This window comes from Paroedura picta, chromosome 15 (assembly GCF_049243985.1).
Source record: "Paroedura picta isolate Pp20150507F chromosome 15, Ppicta_v3.0, whole genome shotgun sequence".
In the NCBI taxonomy this organism is placed as follows: domain Eukaryota; kingdom Metazoa; phylum Chordata; class Lepidosauria; order Squamata; family Gekkonidae; genus Paroedura; species Paroedura picta.
Window position 1 is genome coordinate 11595165 of NC_135383.1, and position 27520 is coordinate 11622684.

A 27520-nucleotide genomic window follows, 5' to 3' on the forward strand; every position below is an offset into this window, starting at 1 on the left:
GGACGCTTTGCTTTTTGGGGAGGAAGGCAGAGAGGGCATCTTTCCCAGACTGTTGTCGCTAAATTTGGTTTATCTGGTTGAAAAAAAGGAGATTGGCACAGGTTCCCATCCACCCCAACCCTTTAAGTTGGGGCACTACTCCTGGTGCACGGCTCTTTCCTTGTATGCTGGTTCAGGGTCCGAATAGCTGGACCAGTCATGGGACCTTTGTGTGTGTGTGTGTGTGTGTGTGTGTGTGTGTGTGTGTGTGTGCATGTGCATGGCTTGGCTCGGCACCCGATTCCCCCTCCTGGTCCTTTTCAAGATGCTGAGCTCAGCACAGGCTCCATGCACCGTGGAGTTTCATTTCTTTTCTTGGTTGCCAACACAATTCCCAATTCCCCCCCCCCCCAAAAAAAAGCCATTTATATTTGCCAGTGGAACGTATTGTGGTCACCCACAAAGGTTTTGTGTCCCTGACCTTGAACCACCAAATCATACCCCTGGATTCTCCTGCAAAACCCAAGATTCCTTTGGCCGGTGAACTTGCCCTGTAGCTTTTGTGGGCTTTGGAAGTCAAGGGAGCATGCAAATTCCAGAGGTTAAAAGCAAAACGGATGCCAAGTGCCTGCCTTGTCCTTGGGGAGCTCCAGGCGAACCAGCAAGGAAAGGGCTGTGAAGTCGTGGCTGACTTATGGTGACAGTGCATGGCAGCCTTTTCCAACCTTTTAGTCATGGAGGAGCCCCTGGAATATTTTTCAGGCTTTGAGGAGTCTCAGAAGCGGTGCCATGCCCCTTCAGAGAAATGGGTTCAGAAGTAAGATCCAGGAGCCAGCCGATTGATCAGTTATTCACAGTTTTCCATGGTGGAGAAAGAGGCTAGGCCTGTAGAGCAACAGGGGGCTCCAGTGACGTCCAGTGATGTCTGGGGCCATCTGCACTTCTGGGAAAGGCCGCGCAAATCCCGGGGACCTCTGGCATAAGCCCAGGGTTCCCTGGAACCCCAGTTGGGAATCTCTGCTGTAGGGTATTCAAGGCTAGAGACCTTCAGAGCAGGTTTGCCCTGGCCTGCTTCTGCGTAGCAACCCCGGTCTTCCTTCGTGGTCTCCTCCCCAAGTATGAGCCGGGACCAATCCGGCTTGGCTCCCAAAGAACTGACCGGTCAGGGGTTGTTCATGGCGCACAGGACAATCTGAGAGTCTGGATCCTGGGGGTTTACATGTATACCGATTGGTTTCACAGCCTTGGGAGAAAAAGGACTGAATAATTTCAGACATGGGGGGAATTGGCATATGGCAATTTCTATCCCCCCCACACATCAATTCCACGTGGGAAGCTAAGGGGTCCTTACCCTTCCCGGCAACTCTCGGTCCTCGTCCTGTTGTACAGCGGCCAGAATGCTGGCTGGATGCCAATCCTCTTTCCTATAAGCTTGGGAAATCTGCAGTTGGCCACGAAACGAGAGCTCGACTCCTCCATTTCTGTCTGTTCTATATTTTTAGCTGTAATGAGATGAAGGGGCTGGCCCCGGACCAGGGAAGGAGCTGGCTAGCCGGCCGGCTTTCTCCCGGGCTGCAGATTAAATTTTGCCTGGAAAAGGTTAGACGCAGGCAATGAATGTAAAGCGATTACAATCACCTTTTAAGAAAACTACCCTATCAAACGGTACAGCAAGGGACAGCCTCGAGGATTGGTCCTCCCCACCCCCCTTCTGGAGGGGGAAGATTTTGACATCAGGGCATTTAATTTGTCTCGGCATTTCTAGTGCCAGGTATCCAATCAGAGAGTCGATGATTACAGCGAAGGAGGGGGGGAGTTGTGGCGAGGCATCCGGGAGGGGCACTGGGGAGGGGGGAGGAACCGCGACTGGAAGGCTAAGCAAATCTTTTGTGTTTCCTTTCTTCTGAAACTTGTTTGTATTCCTGTCGATCCTTTCCTTTCTCAGTTTTTCCGCTTGTATCCCTCCCCCCCCCCCCCCGGTTCTTTTGTGTTTCTGCATCCACGGCGTACATTTCGAGACGCGGCTGATACATTATTTATACGTTTTGGCGTTTAAGCATAAAATATACGTCTCATGTATAATCCTGATTTATTAACCCTCGCTAACATTGAAAAGCTATATATATTTTATTGCGGACGGGGTGGGGAAATAAGAAAATGGTGCGAAAATGAACCACCGGGGTTTGTCTCCCACGAAGGGAGGGTGCAAAATCAAGAGGGGGATCTCGGCCACCGCGTTGCAAAAATAGCGGGGACAAGAAATTAGAAAAAAGTCCTTGTTTGCTTGGGAAGCACTTGACCAGCAAGGGATGCTGCGGAGTTCTCATTCTAAACTGGCTGAGGATATGTTCCCAGGTCCATGAAATAACACACAACTGGGCAGTGTGGGGAAGCCAGATCCCTTGATGGAGGGGGTATCGAACTGGCTCTCAAATGCCTGAAAACATAAGACACAGTTGCTTGGGAATGGAATCTGGAGGAACTCGGTAATCTTTCCCCCCATAGGTTGACTTTCACCGCAGGGATTCCCAACTAGGGTTCTGGAGAACCTCGGGGAGTTCCGTGATCATTTACCATTTTTCCATTGTGGAGAAAGGGGCTGGGCCTGTAGAGCAACAGGGGAAGTGAGCTCCAGTGATGTCTCATGATGTCAGCAGTCATCCGAACCTCTGAGAAAGACCGCATAAGCCCTGCTCGGTCTCTTTCTGTTCCTGTTGTCCCCAATTTTTCTATGAGCTGCTTCTTAACTGTTTCTTTTTCAGGGATACAAACAAAGTCTTCATGCCATTACCTAATTCTTATATTTTATATATCTTATACTTTATATTTTAAGCCATATCATTTGGGTCTATTGGTATCAAAGGTCCATAAAGGGAACTATCTTATAAATGAGAAACTGAAGAGCAGGAGGAGAAAAATGGCTTCCATAGAGACACTCTAGGAATCTTCATATATCTCAATGGTCTTTACCACAAATATTCAAGGAAATTCCTAGACTGTCACCTGGTAGTGACAAAACACCCTTCCAGAACTCTACTTTCTTCAGGTACTGCCCTCAAAATTCCCCAGTATTGCCCAACCGAGTGCTGATAACCTCGGTTGGAATGTTCCCCTTCTGTCTGTGGTATTGCATTCCATCTCAGCTTGCCCCTAATTCTGCCCCTCGTTCCCCCATTGATTTATAGGAAATCAGATGGACTTGCATTGTGAAAGGCGCCCCTACTGTAGCCCGGAGTCCTGGCTGATCCTATCCCCCTATCAGCACAGGGGACCAGCATGGCTGACCTCTCCCTCACCGCACACAGATTTCATGCTATGTGACAGAATGCTTTGAGTTTATTAATCCCAATATATCAGAAATATTTCGGCAAGCCGCTGACAGACACCCTAGTCTGTCTCCAGGGTTGCCCCGGGCCCTATGAAACCAGACATATGCTGGAAGCGCTGTGTTCACAACATGTGAGTTTTCTCAGTGGGGCTAGCTGCGGTTCCTCGGGGCTCTGTCAGGTCAGGAAGATGGAACCGAGGGGGGAATGCGTACCCTCCTTCTCATCACATGGCGTGGTCTCGATCTGCATCAGGCCTCCCACATTCCTGACAGTTAAGTTTCAAAATGGCAGAGAACCTGGGTAGCACAAGGGAAGGGTGTAACCTAAGGATTTTTTTTGGCGAGTTTGGGGTTGTTTAAGATTGAAGATTCACAACCTGTTTTTGCAGCCTCTCGAGAACACGGAATTCACAGTTCCGTCGACAGACCGAGTGACCTCTGAGTGACCCTTGATATTCCCGGGGGTGACAATGCTCTGGGTTTTTGTTTAAAATCACAGGTTTGTCTTGTTAATTTAAGATCTCCATCCTGAGTTTGTGCAAACCACTCCGAAGGCTTAGTGAGTTTGCGAACTGAATCCCCTGGACTCCCATCCATGAGACCCTATTCTCTTTTTTCCCTTTAGGGAGGAAAGTGTCTCCTATGAGGTCATGCAGCTGGACTTTGAAATGGAGAACTTCACCAGCCAGTCAGTGACCCGGCGAATCATGTGGCACATAGATTATCGAGGCCGCAACCCACCACCTGACCTGGACAGGGCCGTCACGGAGCTGACCGTAATCCAAAGGGACATCCGTGCCATCCTCCCTTTGGCGATGGTGAGTGGAAGTTAAGGACATAAGAAAGGCTGTGTTAGATCAGGCCAATGGCCCATCCAGTCCAGCAGAGTGGCCCAAACCCAGGAGGTCCACCAGTGGGTCCAGAATCGCAGAAGCCCTCCCCACTAGGAACACAGAGCTTCACTGCCCCAGACATAAGAGAAGCCATATTGGATCATGAAGCCCTTTGATTGGTCCATAATATTCAGCCCTTCTAGTCTCCCATTGTGTGAACTCTCAAGTCCTGATTTGCTTAGTGGTAGTATTAGCACAATTCTGTCCACATGCATAACATATGGGAAGAGAGAACAGACCACGATGGGAATTATTGGGGGGGGAGGGTTTGCACAGAGTGTGGGGGAGAAAATAGCAAACTCTCTAGTTCTTGAAAAGACAGTTAAAATGTCAGAATGTTGCTGCAGATAGGCCTGTGGGAATGCTGACCATTTCCAAAACACAGCCCACAGAGGCAAACAAGGATCTCGGGAGAGAACTGCAGGCATGAAGATTAGATGAGAGTTCAGAAAACGGATGACTTTGGGACGATCATGTGATCTCCCCACCCTTCTCTTGACCCTCAGGATACAGAGATAATCAACACCGCCATCCTGACCGGTCGGACGGTGGCCATCCCCGTGAAGGTCATCGCGATTGAGATGACCGGCATCCTCATGGATGTTTCTGCTGAAGTGGAGTGCAAGTCGAGCAATGAAGATATCATCAAGGTAGGTGAGAGGGCCCAGGAGGGAGGGAAGAGGCACCCGTTTTGGGCATGGATCTGTCGGCATTAAGAGTGGCGGCTTCTAACCTGGAGAAATGGGTTTGATTCCGTGCTCCTCCACATGCAGCCAGTTGGGTGACCTTGGGTTGTCACAATTCTCTTAGAGCTGTTCTCGCAGAGCAGTTCTGTCAGAGCTCCCTCAGCCCCACCTACCTCTCAGGGTGTCTGTTGTGGGGAGAGGAATGAAAGGTGATTGTAGGCCGTTTTGAGACTCCTTCAGGTAGCAAAAAGCAGGACACAACTGCTCTTTTCCTTCCACTGTGCTGGAGCTTGGCTCCCTCTAGCCCAACATCCTTTTTTCCACACTGGCTCACCAGATTGTTCTTTGGCTGTTGCTGGTGGAAGTGCCGTCAAGTCACGGCTGGCTTGTAGAGGCCGCATAGGGCTTTGAAGGTGAGAAACATTCAGAGACTACCTCGGCATTGCGACCCTGGTATTCCCGGAAGGTCTCCCATTATTTGCTCTATTTATTATTTGATTTATAGACCACCCTCTCCGTTCAGGCTCGGGATGGTGCCCATTATTCGTCAAATTCTGATAAAAACAGATCTTCTCTAATTGCCAGGAAATGGTGGATAGAGGGGGGGGGGGCTGGGGACTGTCTGCCCGAAGTCCCCTCCAAACTGGCCCGGTGTTGGAAGCTGTTTTTGCAGATCCGCTTCACCAAGCCACGGTCGCTCCTTTCTCACCCTTTGGATCGCGCAAATGAGCCCTCCGCACGAATATGCGCGGGGCTCAGGGGACCGAGGCGGCGGATCATTTACCTCCCTCCCCCCTGAGTTCAAATGCTTCCCCACCGTTAGGCCTCCTCTTGACTTACCACTGCACTTCTGAATGAGCCCTGCGTCCATCCGCCACTTCCCAGAGGGCCCGCCGCGCACAACTTTCCTGCTTGTAAATCCTCTCCAGGTTGCCGTCCCTCCCCCCAGATTCGGGGGGGGGGGGCCCGAGCAGGCTGAGGTGTGTGGCCGGGGATGAATGATGGCACCGGCTAGTTCTGCCCCCCCTCCCCTTCTGTTTTCCATTAAGTCCCTTTCGGCATCCTTCCCCCCATTCTGCCCTGTATGAGTTATGTCGGCCGTGCCGTGGAGAGGTGTGTTGGCAAGCCCTCCCGCTTACCTGGAGCGATACGGGGGGAGGGCAATTGCTCTGTCAGGAATATAAAGCAGGGCCGTCCATCAGGCCTGCCGCTATCTGTTACTGTAAATAATTCAGCGTTACGGAGAGCCGTGGAGTTGTGTGCAGCTGTCTCGGTGCTCCCCGGGTGTGTACAGCAGAGAGGAGCATAAACAACCGAAGTGGCTCTATCCATCTCCGGGCCCGAGGGACGCCAGGAACAAGCCTCCGGCACCGCGAATCACGTGGGGAGCGAGACGCTAAGGCCGGGAGCCAGCATTTCTGTCGTGAAACCGACAGCTTTGCAGCTGCTGCCTCGGAGCCGAAGCCGGGATTAGCCATTCCGTTGGTCTGGTTAACGCCAAAGGATGGGGGGAACCTCCTCCCACCTATCTGATTTGGAATGGATCTGAGAGCTGTCGAGTGAAAGTGCAGGGTGGTAGTGACAGAGCCAGGCCAGGATGCGGAGTAGGATAATGGTTAGAGCAGCGGTCAAACGCATTTGTTACGAGGGCCGGATCGGACAGCAACATCCCTTTGGCGGGCCTGGCCGTGTGTGCCATAAAATGTCATGCTAGGTACAGGAGCTGTCAATTTGATAAAAGATACAGGCAAAACTAATATGGAATAGTTGGTTCTCCCAGTGCCAGTCCGTTGGTCATCCCTGGTCCCAAAGATATCCGCCGGAGCTCGACCAGGACCGGGGCCTTTTTGGTCCTGGCCCCTCCTGGTAGACTGAGCTGCCGTTTGAGATGAGGGCCCTGATGGAGCTATCATAGCTCCTCAGGGCCTATAAACCGGCCCTCTTCCGCCAGGCCTGTGGTTAGGGCAGGGCGGTTTCACACCATTCGGGTCTCTCTCTTCTCCTCTCTGTTTCCCTCATTTCCTTCCTCTGCTGGTACGGATTCCCAACCCTGCGGGCCAGATGGTGGATGGCTGGGGGAGGAGGGGCGCTTAGTTAGTTGCTGTTAGTTTCAGCATTTTTATGCTGCTTTATTGATTGTTTTATCCCATTCTGAACCGCCCAAGCCTTTTTGCAGAGGAGGCCACTAGACAAAGTGAATAAATAGTCATCATCAGTCATAATAATAATAGCTTTACTCTAAATACAAACATGCTGAAGGCATGAACGCCCTTCCAGCATTTCCTTGAAGTATCTCCCTGGTGCCTGCCCTTCCACTTCCGCTGCCTGTCACTCATTAGCACTGGGACAGTATACAGCAAGGGTGGCCAAATGCTAGCTCTCCAGATGTCCATGGACTACAATTCCCATGAGCCCCTGCCAGGCAGGGGCTCATGGGAATTGTAGTCCATGGACATCTGGAGAGCTAGCGTTTGGCCACCCCGGGTATGCTAGGGCAAAATCCACACCCCGTGTCCTCTGGCAATAAAGGTAGTGGACATTTGCTCACAGGCCAATAAGAGTCTCGGATGGGCCAGTTCTGGCCCACAGGCTGCATGTTTGACCCCTCTGGGTTAGAGTCTCAGCCTTGGGGCTTGACTGAATGGTTAGAGTCTCAGGATAAGAGCTTGGAGACCAGCCTCCAATCCCCATTTGCTCACACGGGGACCTCAGGCCAGTCTCTGGCACTTATGGTTATGCCCAGAAACAGCTCAGGGGCAGAGCTCCTGCTCAGCATACAGAAGGTTCCCGGTTCAGTCCCCGGCATCTCCAGTTAAAAGAGTCAGCCAGTGGGGGATATGTAAGACTTCCGCCTGAGATCCCAGGGAACAGCTGTCAATTTGCATGGACCAGGGGTAGTCAAACTGCGGCCCTCCAGATGTCCATGGACTACAATCCCCATGAGCCCCTGCTAGCATTCGCTGGCAGGGGCGCATGGGAATTGTAGTCCATGGACATCTGGATGGTACTGACTTGGATCAATTGATGAACTGGTTCGGTATAAGGCAGCTTCCTGTGTCCCCCCTCTCTCTCTCTCGGGCTGGCCTACCGCGCAAGAAGATTGTGAAGCTAAGATGGAGGGGCGGGGCATAAGGATGAGTAATTGCTGACCTGAACAGTGAGATGTTGTGAGACAGTAATTAGTGGCCGGCAGGTCTAGCTGTCAGAATATGGGACTGGGATAGAGTCACTGCTATAAATTCATGCGGGTGCCTTTGGACCAATCAGGCATTCTGTCTCTCTATCCATCTTTCTGTATGTCGCTGACTTTAACCTTGATGTGAGACTCCAGGGAGATGGCTTATGCTGTGCTGAGCTCCTTAGAGGGATGGCGGAATAAAAACCTGAAAGGAGAAAGAGATCGATAGATAAATGCAAGACAAAGTGCAGTGACTTTAATCTGGGGGACTGGGTTTGATTCTCTGCTCTTCCACATGCAACCAGCTGGGCGACCTCGGGCCCGGCACAGTTGTCTTAGAGCTGTTCTCGCAGAGCAGTTCTCTCAGAGCTCTCTCAGCCCCACCTACCCCACAGGGTGTCCGTTGTGGGAAGAGGAAAGGGAAGGTGTTTGCAAACTGCTTTGGGACTCCTCCGGGTAGTGAAAAGCAGGGTAAAAAAAAGAAAAGAAAAAGAAAGCTATTTTTCTGCTCGCAAATCTCTTCGAACTTCTCTTGTGCTGCTTCTGTCGGATGGACTCCCTCCTCTAATTGCCTTTAATTTCCCCCTTCCAATTCTGAGCGAGCCCAAGAGCTCCGTGCACCTCCTTGCACACGAAAATGGGCATTACCCAAAGTGCGACTGTCAGTAGAACACATCCCCTGCCCTGGTAATATTTGAATGGACACGATGTGCGATTACCTGCCCCCGAAAGGCTGGAAGAGCCATCTCCCCCCAACTTGTCTCGGTGGGTGTGTTTATTAGCCTGGGGGATGCCAGTGATAGCGCGGCGTCCTTATTTTGATGGATGACACAATATCCAGAGATGCATTTCGGGCCTCATTTTTATTCCGATGCGGAGCCGAGATTGCCTTGCCAGACATGCTGAGCTTGTGTCTCTAGGCTGTCGAAGCCCAGCTTAAGTAGCCCGGTGGGAATCAAGGGAAACAGACCCTGGCCATGTCGAACACAAATGCACGCACACGCCAAGAAAACATTCCGGCATCCTCTCCAATTGAGCTTGCAATCAAAACTCCTGGTTGAATGAGGATTTTTTCTTGGACAAGGTTTGCAGCTGGGGGGGGGTAGTGATAGGGGTGCAGAATTTCGGGGTACGAAGTGTGTAGTGAAGGGCAGAGATTCAGCCTGTGCACCGGGTTTTATTTTTGGCCACCGGAGGGATCTTGGGAATGTTCAGCCCGGAAAAGAGGAGGTTGAAAGGGGACGTGATGGCTTTCTTGAAATATTTGAAAGGCTGTCACTTAGAGGAGGACAGGGAACGGTTCCTGTTGGTAGCAGAGGACAGGACCTGCAGTTATGGCTTTAAATGACGTGGAGAATGGTACTGGCTAGATATTAGGATGAAAATGTTCACTGCCAGAGTAGTTCAGCAGTGGGTTTGGCTGCCTAAGGAGATGGTGAGCTCCCCCTCACTGGTGGTCTTTAAGCTGTGGCTGGAGAGATGCTGGATGCTTGAGGCTGATCCTGCATTGAGTGGGGGGTTGGACTAGATGGCCTGTTTGACCACGTCAGCCTTCCCTGACCATGTCTTCTTCCCCCCCTCCTTCTCCTGCAGGTGTCCAGCAGCTGCGACTATGTCTTTGTGAGCGGCAAGGAGTCGAGGGGCTCCATGAATGCGGGGGTCTCCTTTAGTTACGACCACCTCAGCGCCCTCCTGGAGATGACCGTCTGGGTCCCCAAGCTCCCCCTTCACATCGAGCTTTCGGACTCCCGGCTCAGTCAAGTGAAGGGCTGGCGGGTTCCCATCTTGCCTGACCGGAGGTAGGCCAGGGGCTTTGCAGGGGGCATGTAGGGAGGAAGGCTGGGGAAGGGACCGAAATCCGTGCGAGCTCTTCCAGACGGATGCACGATGAGGACTAGAAACCTAAAAACGCAAAGCCGAAACCATATAGATCATCTTGGTTATACCAGTGGGTCCATCTGCTTAGCAGTGAGCCTCGTGTTGTTACACATGAAGCTACCTTGTACTCAATCAGACGATGCCCTGTCCTGGTTAGCTCAGGCATGTCCAATCCCGTTAGATCTCAGAAGCTAAGCAGGGCCGACTCTGGCTAGTATTTGGATGGGAGACCTCCAAGGATTTGGGTGGCAGCTCTGCTAAGGAGCACCAGGCGTCCTGACATGGAGGCAGACAATGGCAAATCACCTCTGAATGTCCCTTGCCTGGCTGCCAGACAATCCCTGGATCGCTTGGCTACACTACATGCACCATTTGGCCACTCAAAATATGTGCACCGGATCGCTCATCAAGGTCAGTGTTATTTACTCTGACTGGCAGCAGCTCCCGTTCTGCACACATAGGATAATGCACTTTCAATGCGATTTGGCAGCTGGATTTTCCTGTGCGGAACGGGAAAATCCACTTCTAAAGTGCATTGAAAGTGCATTATCTATTGTGTGCAGAATAGGCCCAGGTGTCAGGCAGAGGACTTTCCTATCGCCTCCTACCCAATCCTTTCAACTGGAGATGCTGGGGATTGAACCTGGGACCTTCTGCCTGCCAAGCAGGTGCTTCTACCACTGAGCCACAGCCCTGCCTTTCAGCTCTTTGGAGTTTTCCCCCAGAAAGGTGCCTGTTGGACATTCCACTTTTTGTGTGTTCATTAGACTGGTCCAGCCTCTGCGAATGGAGCTGCAGTGCCTGGCGTTTCTTTTCCCCCCCTCCTGTGAAACTTCCAGACATGCTCAGCCTCCTGTACACCAGCCCTGATCTCTTTAAGCTGGGCTTCAATGGCTGCGGATAGATCTGCCAGTTGTAGCGGTGCTGGGTAGGGAGGAGGAGGGGGAGCACTCCTCTCCGCCATGGCAACAAATCCAGCCACGGATAGAGAGTGAGAGGAAGGGAAGCACTTTCTGAATACAGTGCTTGAAGCTTCCCGGTAGCCCAGAAGGCAATCTGTGCTCCTGCCACTACATATGAGAGTTTCTCCGTTATTTCCATACTTGTCCCCCACCCTGAGGTATTGACGAATAAACCTTTCCAATACAGAGAGCGTGACTAGACTACACGTCCCTCGATTTATGCATCCAACCCCGATTCTGGGAAAGGATCGATCTTTATCTGCTCAGATAACGGTCGGCAGGATGCTAAAAATAAAGCACATTCTCCCTGGCTCTTGGGTTTGTGCCTATGCAAATATATGCAAATATAATTGACCCAAACCTTTACCGCATGTTACTTAAGATTTCGTTGACGGATCGCTGAGCCGATAATGGCTGTCGCGACCCCCGGCCAACATTGGTCAAAGATCATCTCTTTCAGTCGGAGCCCGTGAGTCAGCTCTGGAGGATCAGCTCCATTACAGTCAGAGCCCGTGAGTCAGCTCCAACCCCTGCTGAAATACAAATACCAACAAGCCCATTGGCAAGGTTTTTGGTAGTCACTCCAAGGGTGCGAGAGAGTCTTCCAGGAACATTAGAAAATCTACACCCCCTTCTGCACTTATGGAGGCTAGACCAGTGGTTCCCAAACTTTTTTGGGCTGCACCCCCCAGCTCCCAGGCCACATCCCTAGTTGCCCCCCCCCCACATGAACACACACCTCTTTCCTGGCGTCCGGTCTACTGAAAATTCAAAACATACTATATTGCCTACACTTTTTTTTATTGTTGAGCAGCAGCCATATTTTAGTCTAGAAAAAAATAGCTAAGTTCTTTGTAAGAGTCATTTGTAAAAGCCAATTTGAGTCCTCATTAGGGAGAAAGACAGACGGGGGCAGGAGGGGAGGGAGAGAGAGAGAGACAGAGAGACAGAGAGAGACAGAGAGACAGAGGGAGAGACAGAGAGAGAGAGAGAGAGAGAGAGAGAGAGAGAGAAGAGCAAGCAATGAAAATCCCCTGGCCAGGAGCAAGCAGGAGAAGGCTTTTCCACCCTCCCAAAGATGGAGACTTTTGGGGAAGGGTTTCCAACTCTGGGTTAAGAAATCCCGGGAGATCCGGGGTAGAGCCTGGGAAGGACAGAGTATGAGAAGGGGAAGGAGCACAGCAGGGATATGATCCCACCCAGCCCACCTTCTAAAGCTGTCGTTTTCTTCAGGAAGCTAAGCAGGGTTGGGCCTGGTCAGCACTGGGATGGGGGACCCCCAAGGAAGTCCTCTGTCACTGCTACTCCAGGGGTAGACAATGGCAAGGCACCTTGGCATGTCTCTCGCTAGGACAATGAAGCCTCAGCAAGAAGAGTCAGACTGTTGCCCTCCAACTGCCCCCAAATTCTTCACCACCCCTCTGGATCCTTCCCCCACCCCAGGGTGGGGGCATACCGCCTACTTTGGGAACCCCTAGGCTGCACTTCTTTAGAAGGCCTGAGTGGTTTTTTTGCTTTCTGCCTTTGAAGGGTACTTGGGCTTTTAAACGTGTCATTATCCACTGTCTTAATGGCCATTTTGGTGGTTTTTATGATGCCTTTGGTTTTATCGGGAGGAGGACAGGTTTCATAAACATTTTAAACTAGAATTAAAGCCCATTTATAAAAATGGGCATATCAGGGGCGTCTTCGACGTGGCGGCCCTGCTCCTTTCCTGGCCTCCTCCTCCCCAGGCAAGGTCCATGGTTTGCTGCTGGGAAAGGAGCAGGGCCAGCCCAGGGCGGGCCAAGTGGCACTCGGAGGGGCCAATCAGGAGCCGCTTCACGGCTCCTGATTGGCCCTTCCAAGTTTTTATCACGGACAGGCCCCGCCCTTTCTCTGCCCACACAGCCCTTACTGTTTTATTTTATCCACAACGCAGGAGTGCTGAAAGATAATAGCAAATTATAAATGTCCGTCCTTTGGCTACACGAGAGGTGGGATGCCTGTGAACAGTACGGCATGACCAGATCTATGACCCAATGGCTTTGACTCCCTCCGCTGCCCACAGATCTGCCCGGGAGAGCGATGATGACGAAGAGGAGGATGAACGCCGGCAGAGCCGGGGCTGCACCCTGCAGTACCAGCACGCCACCCTGCAGGTGTTCACCCAGTTCCACACCACCTCCTCCGAGGGCACCGACCAGGTGGTCACCATGCTGGGCCCGGAGTGGATGGTGGAGGTCACGGACCTGGTGAGCGACTTCATGAGGATAGAGGACCCCCGGGTGGCCCACATGGTGGACAGCAACACGCTGGCTGGCCGAGAACCCGGAACCACACTCTTCAAGGTAAATGCCTAACCGGTACTCAGCAATACCTACAGCCTTTCCTCTGCCTCTGTTTTTCCAGGACTGTTGCAAGTCCCTTTGAGAATCCGAGGTTTTCTGTTGTGCACGCCCCAAACTGGATAATGCTGTGATGACACGAGGCAAAGGCCCTTTGCACATGCCCAGAGATCCTCTCCTTATTGCTTCACACGTTCTGAGGCCGAAAACCCGCATCGCAAAGGTCTGCCTTGGTACAGGGGTGACCAGATGTCCATGGATTACAGTTCCCATGAGACCGAGCCAGGGGTCTGAAGGTCTGACTCACTTGAAGGCCGCTGGTGTGTGGAAGGGGGACAGAAGAAGAGAGTGCCTGTCTAGTGCCTGCAATTCCCCCCCTTCCTGCAGCCACTTGGGTGTGGGGGCAGTTTTGAACAAACAAATGGCCCAGGGAGCCCTGCAGCAATGGTGCCACCCCCTCCCTCCTCACAGCTGCTTTGTTAAAGTCACAGCTGCCAGGAGACGGCTCATGCTGGGAGTGGCTCTTGCTGGGAGTGGCGGTTCAAAATCCGAATAATAAATAATAAATAAATTCCTCATCCGGCCGCCGGCTGCAGAGGCCCTCCAGGCAGGTTGTGATGCCTTGTGATGCACAGCCTCCTTTGCCCAATCTTCTTCTCCCAGCCTGTGCTCCTCCTCCCCCTCCCCGCCCCTCTCCTGTACATTTTCTCCCAGCTTCACTTTCTCATCCCCCCCCCTCCCACCCCCCTCCGCAAGCTTGATCGGGTGCCAGACATTTCCGACTTCAATTAGTTCTACTTCTCGACACTGTATTGCCTTCCTCAGCAAAATTTCTCCGGCTCCCAGATGCCGCCTGCAAAGAGGCAAGCCCACTCAAGGTCGGTCTGCCCTCCCCGGGCGCCTTGTGCTCCAGGGAGCCCCGCCGAGCTGGCAGGGGCCGAACGGCTCTCTACGGAGCGGCGACTCTGCATTCGGAGTGTGCCTTCTGGCGGCAGACCACCGGAGCCTTTGGCGGGCGGTTTTAATCCAGCTTCCCACGATGCAGTTTTCCTGCTCCACGTGCACTAGATCCCTCTTTTGTACAAGATTGGTCTCACACCCCTGCTGAGCCTTTCAAGAGGCCCAGATCGGTCTTTTTCATGCGGTTAACTCCCATTAAGCAGCGCGAAGCCGATATGAGTAAAATACAGGAGCTGCAAACATTTGCTTCGCTTGGGTGCCGGTGCTGGTTTGTTAGCCACGCTTCTGCTCCAGTTACTGGCAATCACGCCCGGTCCCCGGTTCTTTCCCAGCAGTTGGATGCACAGTTTCGTAAGGGTTAAAAACTTGTTGCTTTTAAGCAAGAAAATTCAACCAAGGTTTTTCAGCTTTTTAGAAAGAGAGAGAGAGAGAGAGAGAGAGAGAGAGAGAGAGAGAGAGAGAGAGAGAGAGAGAGACTCGTTCCGTACAGGCTGGATGCACTTTCAGTGTGCTTTTGCAGCTGGATTTCCTAGCGCAAAACAGGAAAATCCACTTATAAAGTGCATTGAAGGTGCATGATCCAGCCTGTGCAGAATGTTGAGCTGTTTTAAAACCATTCACTAGTTTTCCAGGTTAATATTCCTTATATCTATGCTCCGGGTATTTATGGCCAAGGATGGGCCTGGAGGGGTGGGAAGGGGAGGGGCCCCAGGTGGGTGTGTCCACAGCTCTGCTTCCCAACCACATTCTGCACCATTGTGCCACTTCTGGGGTTTCTTGAAGCCTGAAGAATGTTTCAGGGGTTTCTCAATGGGGAAAAAGTTGAGAATGGCTGATCTAACCATTGTACAACACTTTCGCCCTCAGAGTTGCATGTTTACTGTTCTTGAAGGTTAATCCAAATAAAACATGATTCCCATGCATTGGTTTTGCTTTCCCCAAATTTAGGATTGTGGTCAGAGCTTGCCAACCTCCAGGTACTGACTGGAGATCCCCCCACTGTTACAACTGATCTCCATCTGACAGAGATCAGTTCCCCTGGAGAAAACGGCCTCTGTGGAAGGTGGATGGATGGCATTGAACCCCACCAAGGTCCCTCCCATCCCCAAACCCCGCCCTCATCAGGCTCTGCCCCCAAATTTCCAAGCATTTCCCGACCCCATTGAAACTAACAAGGGCAACATATCCCAAAGTGGGAATTCTGCCTGGGAAAATGCAAAGCGGTGAAGTCCTCCCGTCTCCGTAACAAAACGTTTGAGCTCAAATATCGACATCTGCACACTGCGCTAGGATATTCTGGCATGTTTTCGTGGCTTAACCAATTGGATTTTGGCCATGCATCTTTCCCTCACCATATGTCTACAGATATTCCAGCCCTGGCATAATAGACCAATGGAAGCGCCTCTTGGGGGGGATTTGGGGGGGAAGGGAAACGTTTGCCTTGGATTCTGTCAAATTAAGCGCAGAAGCTTATTTTATTTATTGAGAATGTTGATATTGCCCTTTTAAAAGAAAACTTCCATCCAACATAAGACATCTTGAGCATGCACAAATAGTAAGAATGCTCACCCAAGATGCTCAGTTGGCTGCTATAAAGAAGAAGAAGAGTTGGTTCTTATATGCCGCTTTTCCTTACCCGAAGGAGGCTCAAAGCGGCTTACAGTCGCCTTCCCATTCCTCTCCCCACCACAGACACCCTGTGAGGTGGGTGAGGCTGAGAGAGCCCTGATATTCCTGCTCGGTCAGAACAGTTTTAGCAGGGCTGTGGCGAGCCCAAGGTCACCCAGCTGGCTGCATGTGGGGGAGTGCAGAATCGAACCTGGCATGCCAGATTAGAAGTCCGCACTCCTAACCACTAAACCAAACTAGCTCTCTAAAGTAGAACATCCAGGAAAACGTAATTTTAAAAAGCTTTCTGGAATACAACCATGTCTTCCTGTTAGAAGGCCAGCGGTTCCTGTTGGCAGCTGAGGGTAGGATCTGCAGGAATAGCTTCAAATTAATGTAGAACAGTACCAGCTGGATATTTGGGAGGAGGGATTCATCTCCCAGGTCTGACGCTCTGTGCCCTTTCCTGCAACATGGCTTTCTCAGTGGTGGCATCTCACCCTTGTAGTACCTTCCCCCTTGAGACGTGATATTGTTTTAGGCTGCTGAATGCAGTCTTCATAGTGGTAATGTTATGGTGACTGTTCCCCCCCTCCCCCCGCAAGTTGTTCTTGTTGTACCGAAATGATCTCCAATGGCATTTGTGATATCCAGTTGTGCGTGCGAACTGTTCTCGTTTTTACCGCATTACAAAGCACGCGGCGATATCTTTGAGACCTGCGGAACTTGCTGCTAAGGGCGCGCGTCAAAATTGCATCTATCATCGTTCAAATGGTATATATTGTAATCCAAAACTGCACAGATCGTAATTCAAAATTGCACAGATCTTAATCTAAAATTGCACATATCGTAATCCAAATTGCCTGTAGCATAATCCAAATTGCACGTATCACAATCGAAAATCGCGCACATCATCGTCCCTAATTGCATATAATCTAAAATCGTATATAATGTATTCCAAATTAATCCGATCCAGGCATCTGTTCAAGGCCTGCACTAGAGGTGTTCTGGGCTCACCTGTGTATGGTTCATTGAGTTCTGTGGTGAAACACAGGCAGCAATGAACTGAAGGCTCATGCTGTCTAGCCTGCCTTGTATACCACCCATTTCTTTGCAGCTCTGAACATTTTACACTGAACATTATATAATTTAACAATTAAATCTTTTATTCTTTTTAACACCTGGGCTAATTTCAGTCCTTTTTTTTTAATCCCGTTGTAGGATTTAGTCCCGTTTTACTTTCTGAACTGCCTGGAGCAGGTTCTCTGGAGGGGTGCCACATCCCATTTCTCAATAAGCCAAAGCATGAAGTGGAACCAGATATCTTGAAGTGTACCTTTTTCTCCCACCCAGGTCGCCTCCCCACTCATGGAGGCCATCCTTGGAGAGACCCTGGTGACCGTGGCAGACGAGAAGGTCACCGTCATGGAGCTGAAAGCCCAGGTGGTCTCCAACCTCTCCCTTTCGTTGCACCCCAGTCCCGGCAACAGTCACACCATCGTGGCCAAGGCAACAGCTCAGCAAACGCTCAATTTCTCTAAGCAGGTAATGCTCAGGCCAGCATTAATAATTTTTAAAATTATTTAATTCATTGACTCCCCGATGGGGAGGCAAAGCAGCTCATGTCCTTCTCTTCTCTCCCATGTTATCCTCACAACAACCCTGCGAGGTAGGTTAGGCTGAGAGAGTGTGACTGGCCCTGGGTCACCCAATGAGCTTTCACGGCACCAGTAGGGATTTGAACCTGGAACTTCCAGTGGGACACTCTGAACACCACCCTGGCCCGCTGTTCCATACGGGGACAGAAGCACCGTAAGACTTCAACTCCCAGAAGGCTCTGTTCCAGTACCATTTCTGATGGCTTCTTCTCAAGCCTTCTTCTCTGGCAGGCCGTATCTTGTTTCATGGCAAGAGGCCTTTGAGCTTCCAGTGAAGGATCACGCATTTAAATGGCCTCCCCATGAAGAAGAAAAAAAACTTTGTACATGGAAAACTCCCACATTCAGCCTAGTTCTGTGCTTGGGCGAGAAAGGCCAACAAGTCGCTCTTGATCCTATGAATTAAAGACATTCTACGTTTCCTATCACGGCCAGCCTTGCTCAGGACTTGCAGACCGAGGGCTGTGGCTTCCTTTATGGAACCAATCCGTCTCATGTTCGGGTTTTCTATTTTCCTGCTGCCTTCAAGCTTTTCCTTCCTTGTGGTCTTTTCCAGTGGCCTTCTCGTCCTGCAACCAAACCGGGCTGGAGACGATGCTCCGTTCACCTTGCCTGCTAATTACTGTGTCCTTGCTGGTGCTGTTTTCTCCCAGGCCCCCGGTCGCAGCCTCGTGGCCCCTGTTTCATTCAGAAACTCTGAGGCCAGATGCAACCGTTTTATCAGACCGTGTACTCTGCCCGCTGGCCGACCGAATAGTCCATCTTGTGTCTCGGACCTGTCTGGCTCCGCTGCATTATTCAATTTTGCCAGGAATTTTCGCTGTTAGACTCGAATCTTTTGTTCGTATCTTGTAATTCGCTTGCTTGGACAGCCTAGCTCTTGCTACAACTGTCACTCCCCCTTGAGTCCCCATGAGAAAGGACTATAAATGAAGATGATGATAACGGGAGACTGTGGAGAGGCAGGGAGTGACAAGCGGCCTTTGGTGCCCTGCTTTTTTCACTCCCCGAAGGAGTCTTAAAAGTGGCTTACAAATGCCTTTCCCTGTTTTTCTCCCCACAACAGACACCCTGTGAGGTTGAGGGAGCTTTGAGAGAACGGTGGCTGGCCCCAAATCCCCCAGCTGGCTTCACGGGGAGGAGGAACGGGGAATCAAACTTTTTGAAAGCGACTGTTGAAGGACGTACAGGGTGACTGCAGAAGGGTGGAGAATGCCTCACGATCTTGTCTCCTTTTTTATTTATTTATTTGTAGGAGGCCTTGCTGAGCCTTTGGGTGTCGTACAGTGACGGCACGACGGCCCCCCTCTCCTTGTATGACCCGAAGGACTACACGTTGGTCGTCAGCAGCCAGGACAGGTCTGTGGTGTCGGTGACTCCCGATCGTGCCTTCCCGGTCGTGGTGGCCGAAGGCGAGGGGTCCGGCGAGCTGGTGAAGGTTGAGCTAATGATCTGTGAGAGTTGCCAGAAAACCAAGCGCAAGAGTGTCCTGGCCACCGCTCTGGCCAATGTCCGTGTGCATTTCACCTCTGAGGAGGAGCCCACCTATGACTATGAGCCTGTCCAAACTCCCAGCAAACCCGGGCGGGAAAAGGGGGCTCCAGGAACCACGCCGAGGGTGGAGGGGGAATGGCATTTGGTGCCCAGCCAGGAGAGTCGGGTTCCAAGCGTTATCCTCCCCACTGAGGAGTTCCCAACTATCCCTACCGGGTACGTACAGGTGACCCGCGGCTTGACGGACCTGGAAATAGGCATGTATGCCCTTCTCGGGGTCTTCTGTTTGGCCATCCTCGTCTTCCTCATCAACTGTATAGTCTTTGTACTCAAGTACCGCCACAAGCGTATCCCGCCGGAAGGACAGACCAACATGGACCATTCTCACCACTGGGTCTTCTTGGGCAACGGACAGCCGTTACGGGCCCAGAACGACCTTTCTCCGCAGCCCGAGAGCCCCGGCAACCCGCTGGAGAACGTCCAGACCTGCTGCCACGGCGACCACCACAGCAGCGGCTCCTCGCAGACCAGCGTGCAGAGCCAAGTCCACGGGCGGGGGGACGGCTCCTCGGGGGGCTCCACCAGGGACCAGAGCGAGGATCCGCTCAACTCGCCCACCTCCAAGCGGAAGCGGGTGAAGTTCACCACTTTTGCCACCATGCCTTCCGAGGAGCTGGCCTATAACTCTATCCCCATCGCCGACGAGGAGGACTTGGAGTGGGTCTGTCCAGACATGGGCCTCCAGGACCCCGAGGAGCTGCACAACTACATCCACAGGATCAAAGAGATTGCGTGAGGGGGTCTGACCCGCCGCTCCACACGCCGCGGGGGAGGGCTCTCTCGCAGGAATCCGACGGGCTCGTTCGCGTTTCCCCTCTGGCATTCGTCGGGCCCCCTTTCTGGTTTCCCTCCAAACGGACCAGCTCGACCTCTGTCCCCGGGGTGTTCAGAGGGAGACGGGATCCGTCCCATCATATGGGATGACCTCCCATCACTCGGAGGGAACCGTCTTCGGTGGGCAGCTCGCGCCGCAACTTTGGAGCGTGTCAGTGGGACGTAGCCCAATTGGGCCCAGCTGGTCTTGGTGCGAGAGGTCCATAGCCAGGTGCTCAAAAGGGGGGCTGGCAATGCCCGGTCGGGGCCAGAGGATGGGGCGATCAGAGCCCGAGGCACTGGCTGGAACGTGGAACCAATCCTTGCGCCTGCTTCGGGGAACGCGAGTCCCTGTCTCCCCCGCGTGCGCCGCTGCCTTGGCCGGCCGTCTCGGAAGGGGAAACTTTTGATTCTGCAGCTTTTGTTTTCTTGCACAATAAACATTGACTCTTAATTAACATTCAGGGATTCCGCCCGGCCCGGCGGGACTCGCATGGACTGCTGTTGCTGGAGCGAAGGGGCAGTGGGGTTGCGGGGGGAGGCCAGAAGGCTCCGGGCTGCAACCGTGAGGCTGCACCAAAGTGCCATGGGGGCCCACAAAGAAGTCTGAACTCTGTTACTACATGGGGACGGTGGAAGGGAGGGGGACCATGCTGCCTCCCTGGCTACTCTAGACATCACCAATCCCCTTCAGTGCCTGCACTGCCTCTCCCACACGCCTAGACCCAACCATCTGGCATTGAGTTGTTCTGCCCATTAACAATATGGCTACCCAGAGTTCAGGAGGCCAGGAACCTCACCACCCTATAGACCCTTGACCCAGATTTGTGGGGGAGGGCGGGATTAGGACTCCAGTAAGATGGAAACGATCATCTAATTTTGTTTTTTTTTAAGGGCATTATGGCCTTCTTGACTAGGAGCAATCCATTCCCTTCCATCGGTGGTGTGGTTGCTTCCCACCGGTTAGCGGCCACATAAGTAGCTGTTTCTCGCAGCTGCTGCTTCCCCATGTTGCTAGTCCACAGTGAGAACACATTTCTCACCAAGATTCCAAAACTGCCTGTCTTTTTTCTTACACCCCTTCCTCCTTCCCTCCCTCTCATTGGCTGAGCTGCCCAGGGATGTGGGGAACCCCTACAATCAAGGGGTTATGTGCTGGAAAGAGACGGGGCCTAGGTCACGTAGACGTCGTCGGGACCTTAGGAAGATGGGCTAAACCGCCAAAAGGGTCGCAGGGACCGAAGCGATCTGAGACTCGCGGTGAATGAGTGTACAAGGCGGCATAAATTCACATCTCAATTTTAAAAAACACACACACAGCCCAGTCTCTGTCTGCAGGATCCTCGTTTCCACCCCCCCCCCACCCCCCGCCTAAGTCTTTTTTTATGTCCCAACTTGGTTTTTTATGACCGGTTTATTTGGCGGCCTGGGACGGACGCAAGCGTTTGCACGGGCAGAGGAAAATGATTCATTTGATCCTACGACTGATGACAATAAAGATTCTTGCCTTGATCGATGTTCTTTGGACAAAATGGGAGCACCCTCCCCTGTGTATCTTGCCTCGGTTCATCCACGGCGGACAGAGGGCACCGTATCGCTTGGCGGATAGAGGCACACCCTCTATAAAGGCACACCCCATAACATTTCTGTCTAAGAGAGAGACGGAACAGGAGATTCCAAACCCCTCTTGGGTGGTGTGGAATGGGCTGGATCCAACTTGTTCTTCCACCGGTGAGAAAACAGAGAGGGAGGTCTGCTTTGACCACCCGTAAAGTTAGGTTTGGGATTGTGGGGCCTACGTGAACTAAATCTGCATGGGACAGAGGCTGTAGTTAGAAAGGGAGTCGAGCAAGAGGGCATGAACAACCCAAGAGACACTAAGCAAGCAGCCCGGTGTTACTAACAAAATCAAGTGGAGGTTGAAGGGTTAAACCTCATTTCTCCTTCACTGCATGTGCCGAAGCAAATCGAGGCTGCATGAGTTTGAACTTGGCGTTCTCTGAACAGAACAAAGGCAATCGGCATCTTGTATGATTGAACCCTAAGTCAAGATTCGATTAGGAGGGTCTATCCAACTCTAACCCGGCCTTTTCCAACCTTTTGATCATGGAGGACCCCCTGAAATCATTTTTCAGGCTTCCAGGAGTCCCAGAAGTGGCCTGGGGGGTGGAGAGGCAGTAGCAGGCATCCAGGAGGGGAACAGCTGTGAATCACCTCTGGAGTTCCTGCAGACTCCCTCGGGAGCTCCTGCAGACCTCTGAGGGTCCCTGCTTGGCAATCCCTGGTCTAACCATTTCACCGCACCGAGTCAGGATGACTTTGCAGGCTCCCCATAGCAGTGTCCCTTGGGGAATGCCCAAGCCGCATCCCAAGGCAGTAAAGCAGGAGACTTTCAATTCCTGCATCGCACGGCAGCGGGACCCCCCCTCCCCCTTTCAGACTCTTCCGTCACACACAGGAAGGGAGAGGTTAGGAAGCAATTGCACCAATTCAGCTACCTCACAATCCGGCGTGCTGATTTGGAGGCCGGCCAAGAAAATGTGCATATGTCGCTACCCCAGAAGAAGAATTGCTCTCTTGTTAAAAAGGAGACACTTAGAAATATCGATCAAGTCTTTGGTACCTGAGCATAAAGATTCCCTCCCGCAATCCACCTACATAAAGGGTTAGGCTCAGAAACTGGTCTCTCTCCCCCCTCTCCCCCCTCCTTTAAAGGGCCGGTTGTTTTTTTTAATGGCTAGAGTTCAAATCTCCACTCAGCCATTAAGCACTCCGGACAATCCTGATTCTAATTGCAATCGGCCTGCTGTGAGGATAAGATAGGGGAGCTGCCTGTGCTGCTCCCAACCCTTTTAAAGGAGGGCAGAGTGAAAATTACTGGGCAGGTATACGTTGCATCTAAGGAGTCCGCTGGTAGGGTCGGGAGCGGAAAGGACACGGACCTCGGTTCCCGGAGAAGGCTGGCTTTTCATGAAAAGCCCTCCTGACGCCGAAAGATGCCAGAAGGTGCACAAGCTGTGCTTGGTGAAATCAGATGAGTCAGAGGAACTGGAGAACGTGGTTTCCCAGCAGTCTGTACACGTTGGGAGGGGGGGTCTCGTTGAGTTCCGCGGCCCTCCCCGCCGAACAGCGTAAATCACACCAAAATAGCACGAAGAAACACATTACGCAGAATAAAACGAAATACGTCGCCTTTTTGCAACTTGCCTAATGCTTGACCAATAATATTTGTAGGATCTGAGTTCTATTTAAATCTGTGTGAGAGAGCTTCCAGTCTTGCTCGCTGGATAAAAAGAAGTTCCTGACCGTCAGAGCGGCTCCTCAGTGGAACAGGCTTGGGGTGGGCTCTCCTGCGTTGGAGGTTTTTGTGGCTGGCTTTGTATTTTGTTAATTGTTGTGTTTTGGTGGGGTTTTTTACTTATTCTATTTTATAACCTGCCATGAGCTGGCTTTGCTGAGAGTGGCAGGTAAATAATAACAATAACAATAATAATAATAATAATAAAGCAGAGGCTAAGTAGTCATCTGACAGAAATAATAATCAGATTTCTACACCACACTCCCAATATGTCTCAGGGCACTATGCGAAGTGGGTTAAATTAACAGTGAATTCAAACAGTACAAAACATGGACAGTATAAAACAAAATCGGAACAGAAGCAATAAATTAGGAGCATTAAGCAACAGCGGCCTCTGGGTAGCCACTTCCCGGAAGTCTCCAGACCAGGTGTCACTTGGTGGGGGTGTTTTATAGGGGAGGACCACAGAGGTTGGCAATTGATTGAACTCAAACTGCAGTGTGCCAAACAAGGGGGGAAGTTTTCCATTAAAAAATAAAAAACAGACAGTGTGGTGTAATGGTTAAGAGTGGCAGACTCTAATCTGGAGAACCGGGTTTGATTCCCTGCTCCCCCACATGCAGCTAACTGGGTGACTTTGGGTTACCCACAGTTCTCTCAGAGCTGTTCTCATGGAGCAGTTCTCTTAGAGCTCTCTCAGCCCCATCTAGCTCGCAGGGGGTTTTGGGGAGAGGAAGGGGAAAGGGTTTGTGAGCTGCTTGGGGACTCCTGCGGGTAGTGAAAAGGGAGATATAAAGGAACCTCAGTTGTTCTTCTTCGGTCTGGAGACCTTGGCCTTTGGGTAAAGCGTTCTGTTTCCCTCCGCAGTTTCTCTTTGATAAACAAGGACCAGCTCCCACGAGGTTTTCTCAATTACTCAGTTTACGGAGAAAGGTCTGGCGTTTGCCGGCTGCGCCCTTTGGGAAATTTCCCCGGGGACCTGGTTTCTAATAAGTGTAATATCGTTATTTTTAAAACTCAATTTGGAAATGGGCCTTCTGTTTCAAGGCAGCTGTGGGCGTCCTTCGAAGAGAGTCAGGTTCCTCTCCTGGGCCTGATTGCAGTGATCATATTCTTGCTCCCGAGGTGCTACCGGAAGCCGGAATCCTCCGGGACCCTCTGGCTCGGAGCCACCAAGGAGTAAACGCAGTTCAACGCTCACCGTGGGCGAGAGGGCGATCTTTTGCTACCACGACGGAATCATTCCGCCGACAACGTCTCGTTTTGACACATCTCCGAGAACAGGATCCAAAGATGTTTTTCTCGTGTTACAAGGCTTGGAACCTGGGTAAAATCTAAACCCAGACAGCACCCTCTCAACTGCTGGTAGTTTGGAAACTGCATTGCCAAGGGGAGAACCTGGAAAGCTGCTGCCAATCGCCTTCCCCTTCCTCTCCCCACAGCAGGCACCTTGTGAGGTAGGTGAGGCTGAGAGAGCTCTGAGAGAACTGTGACTGGGTCACCCAGCTGGCTGCATGCGGAGAAGGAACGAGGAATCCGACACCATCCTCCACATTAGTGAGTTGCTCCTAAGCACTCCACCATGCTGGCTCTCTTTCTTTTAAGCTTCCAAGGAGATATTTTAGTCTCACAATAAATTAGTGAGGGTCAAACTGGACAGTACAATGGCCACAGTTTGAACCTGCAATGGCTGCTGCTGTTTTGGGAAGAAATTCTATCTTTTAAAAAAAGCCCACTGGGTGTTGTGTGTCAGTGTTGTGGGGTCAGGGGATCTTGCTTCTCCTCCACACGCCTTTTCGTGTAGCGAAGTAAGCCTGTCCCATAACTGTAGGGAAGAAGAAGAAGAGTTGGTTCTTATATGCTGCTTTTCTCTACATGAAGGAGTCTCAAAGCGGCTTACAGTCGCCTTCCCTTTCCTCTCCCCACAACAGATACCCTGTGAGGTGGGTGAGGTTGAAAGAGCCCTGATATTCCTGCCCGGTCAGAACAGCTTTCTCAGTGCCGTGGTGAGCCCAAGGTCACCCAGCTGGCTGCATGTGGGGGAGCGGGGAATCAAACCCAGCTCACCAGATTAGAAGTCCATACTCCTAACCACTACACCAAGCTGGCTGGATGAAGACAGAGAGAGAGAGAGAGCGAATTCCCAGCGATTCCTCTGTCCCCAAGTGAGAGGAGCCTGAATTTCTTCTCCCTGCTTCTCTGACTTCTAACTCCTTGTTTTGGTTTGCCTGCTTTCTTCTATCAAAGCATCCCAATGACGGCGCTCAGCATCCCCCTCGAAATGTATACAGTTTTCATCAAAGCTGTGGACGCCGATAAATCGATGCTACGCTTGGTAGGCTTAAACGGCAAATATTTAGAGCCAGTGCAGGTACGGGAAGAATAGGTCAGTCAGTCAGTGGACTCCAGCATCTGGGGTCAAAAGTGGATGAGGAGAATGTTTAGAACAGGGGTAGTCAAACTGCGGCCCTCCAGATGTCCATGGACTACAATTCCCAGGAGCCCCTGCCAGCGTTCGCTGGCAGGGGCTCCTGGGAATTGTAGTCCATGGACATCTGGAGGGCCGCAGTTTGACTACCCCTGGTTTAGAAAGTCTTCCCGCTCTGAAGACGTCCATTCGGTTTGGGCGGGGGAGAGGTTCAGGCCTCCCGGGTCAGACGGGGTTGGTTTCCAGGGAGACTCAGGTCCTTGAATCCCTCTTACTGTTAATTTTAAACAGCGACGCTTTGTGTAAGATGGAGGCCAGCTGAGAAATGAGGCTAATGCGTGCGGGGAAGGAGAGGTAGCTTTCCCAACCATCGCGCTGCATCACTCTGGGATTTTTGTGTTTTGTTTTGCAAAACAGAACGGAGGCTGGCTTATGCATATGAATCAAGTAATTGAACGAACAAACACCGGTTATCACACACACACACACACACACACACACACACACGTGCGCACAGAAAACCACGGTGGCTTCTTGCCTCGGGTTACCACAGCGTGAAAATGTTCCATGCGCAAACAGTGAATCGTAAGCGCGAGAAATGGAGAAGCGTGTGACCGAATGTTCCAAGAAAGCGCATCGTTTCACCTGCGGCTCAAGGGTAGGGCATCTGTTTTGCGTGCGGAAGGTGCCCTGTCCGATCCTTGGCATCTCCAGTCAAAAAGCGCTGATGTCAAAGGGGCGCTAGAGACCCTGGAGTGGGGGGCAGCCAGGAGAGGACGGGGAACCCAGCAGATGCTCCAGTAATCAATCATCCATCTGTCTGTGTATCATATGAATCTATATCAAATTACTTCTCAGTAACACTATGGTTATGTACCCGTATTGGTCTGAAGCGTGTGAAGTACAAACGTTCCCTTTACAAAGAGAGCCACCGTGGTGGAGTGGCGAAAGAGCAATGGACCCTAATCTGGAGAACTGGGTTTGATTCCCTGCTCCTCCACATGCAGCTCTTCTTGGCCTCCCTAACTTCAACCTGGAGATTTCCCAGCACTGTGATAGATCTCCAGCTGACAGCGATCGGTTTCCCTGGAGAGGATGGGAAAACTCTATGGCATTGTACCCAACCTCGGCTTCCCCTAGACTCCAGCCCCAGATTTCTAGGGAGTTCCTAGCCCAGACCTGGCAGCACCAGGTGTAAATCTGCTCAGGACTGTACTGTGAACTCAGCAAGGAAAATGCACATCTCGTTTTGAGGTCGTCCGTGGCGGAGCTGACTCCACGTGTTACACACCTGTCTTTTGGGGCGTAGTCATTTTCAGCGGCGTTTTCAGCCTTCTCCTTTTGGCTTTCCTGCCCCCTTCTCCCCTGCATTTCCCTCTCGTTTCCCGCACGCTCCCCTGCCCCTGGCTCCGAATCATCAGAGGGTCACGAGCAAGACCAAGGAAGCAGCCGTGTTTTGCATTGTTGATAAATGATATAACGGCCTGCTCTGTCTCTGCCCCACGGCAGCCTTCAGTTTGGCATTGTGGCAGAACAACCGCTGTTTGGCCTAGCCTTCTCAACCCCACCTGACCCTTGGCGTCTTCCCATCCCGCTCCCCTTTCGGCTTTGTTTGTTCACGGTTGTCGGTGTCGGGCGAAACACAGCCAGCCACATTTCCAAAGGCGGCGAGGAAAATAATTAAAAAGTGCCCTCCATCTTGCGTGGCCGGGGGGGGGGGGCGCCTGCCTCTCTTGTGGCAAGATGCCTCCACCCTCTTTAGCCTTTTGCTATCTGCTCCCAGCAGACGGGGGGGGGGGGGGGTGGAATTTGCATTTTAATGCAGTCTTCGGAAAGCCTGCGCAAAGTACCTGTAGCCGGATGGAAGGCCTGGCTCCGTGCTCTTCCCCTCTTATCAGCACAACCGCCTGCCTTCCGGGGAGATTTCCCTCCCTTCCACCCTGTGCTTAATACCCAATGCTCATAAAGCA

At 51.8% G+C, this 27520-nt stretch overlaps 1 protein-coding gene across 3 annotated transcripts in view; it reads left to right on the forward strand.

The window, feature by feature from the left end:
- The window catches only part of TMEM132E (transmembrane protein 132E), a 114889-nt gene extending 93553 nt beyond the window's left edge, over positions 1 to 21336 (forward strand). For all 3 annotated transcript variants that reach the window (XM_077312180.1, XM_077312181.1, XM_077312182.1), the window contains exons 4-9: positions 3933 to 4125; positions 4707 to 4850; positions 9658 to 9863; positions 12955 to 13234; positions 17153 to 17344; positions 18713 to 21336. In XM_077312180.1, coding sequence (XP_077168295.1) covers positions 3933 to 4125; positions 4707 to 4850; positions 9658 to 9863; positions 12955 to 13234; positions 17153 to 17344; positions 18713 to 19747 — 2050 coding nt within the window. In that variant the 3' untranslated portion in view covers positions 19748 to 21336. The remainder of the gene's footprint in view (positions 1 to 3932; positions 4126 to 4706; positions 4851 to 9657; positions 9864 to 12954; positions 13235 to 17152; positions 17345 to 18712) is intronic.
- The last annotated feature ends 6184 nt before the right edge of the window (positions 21337 to 27520 follow it).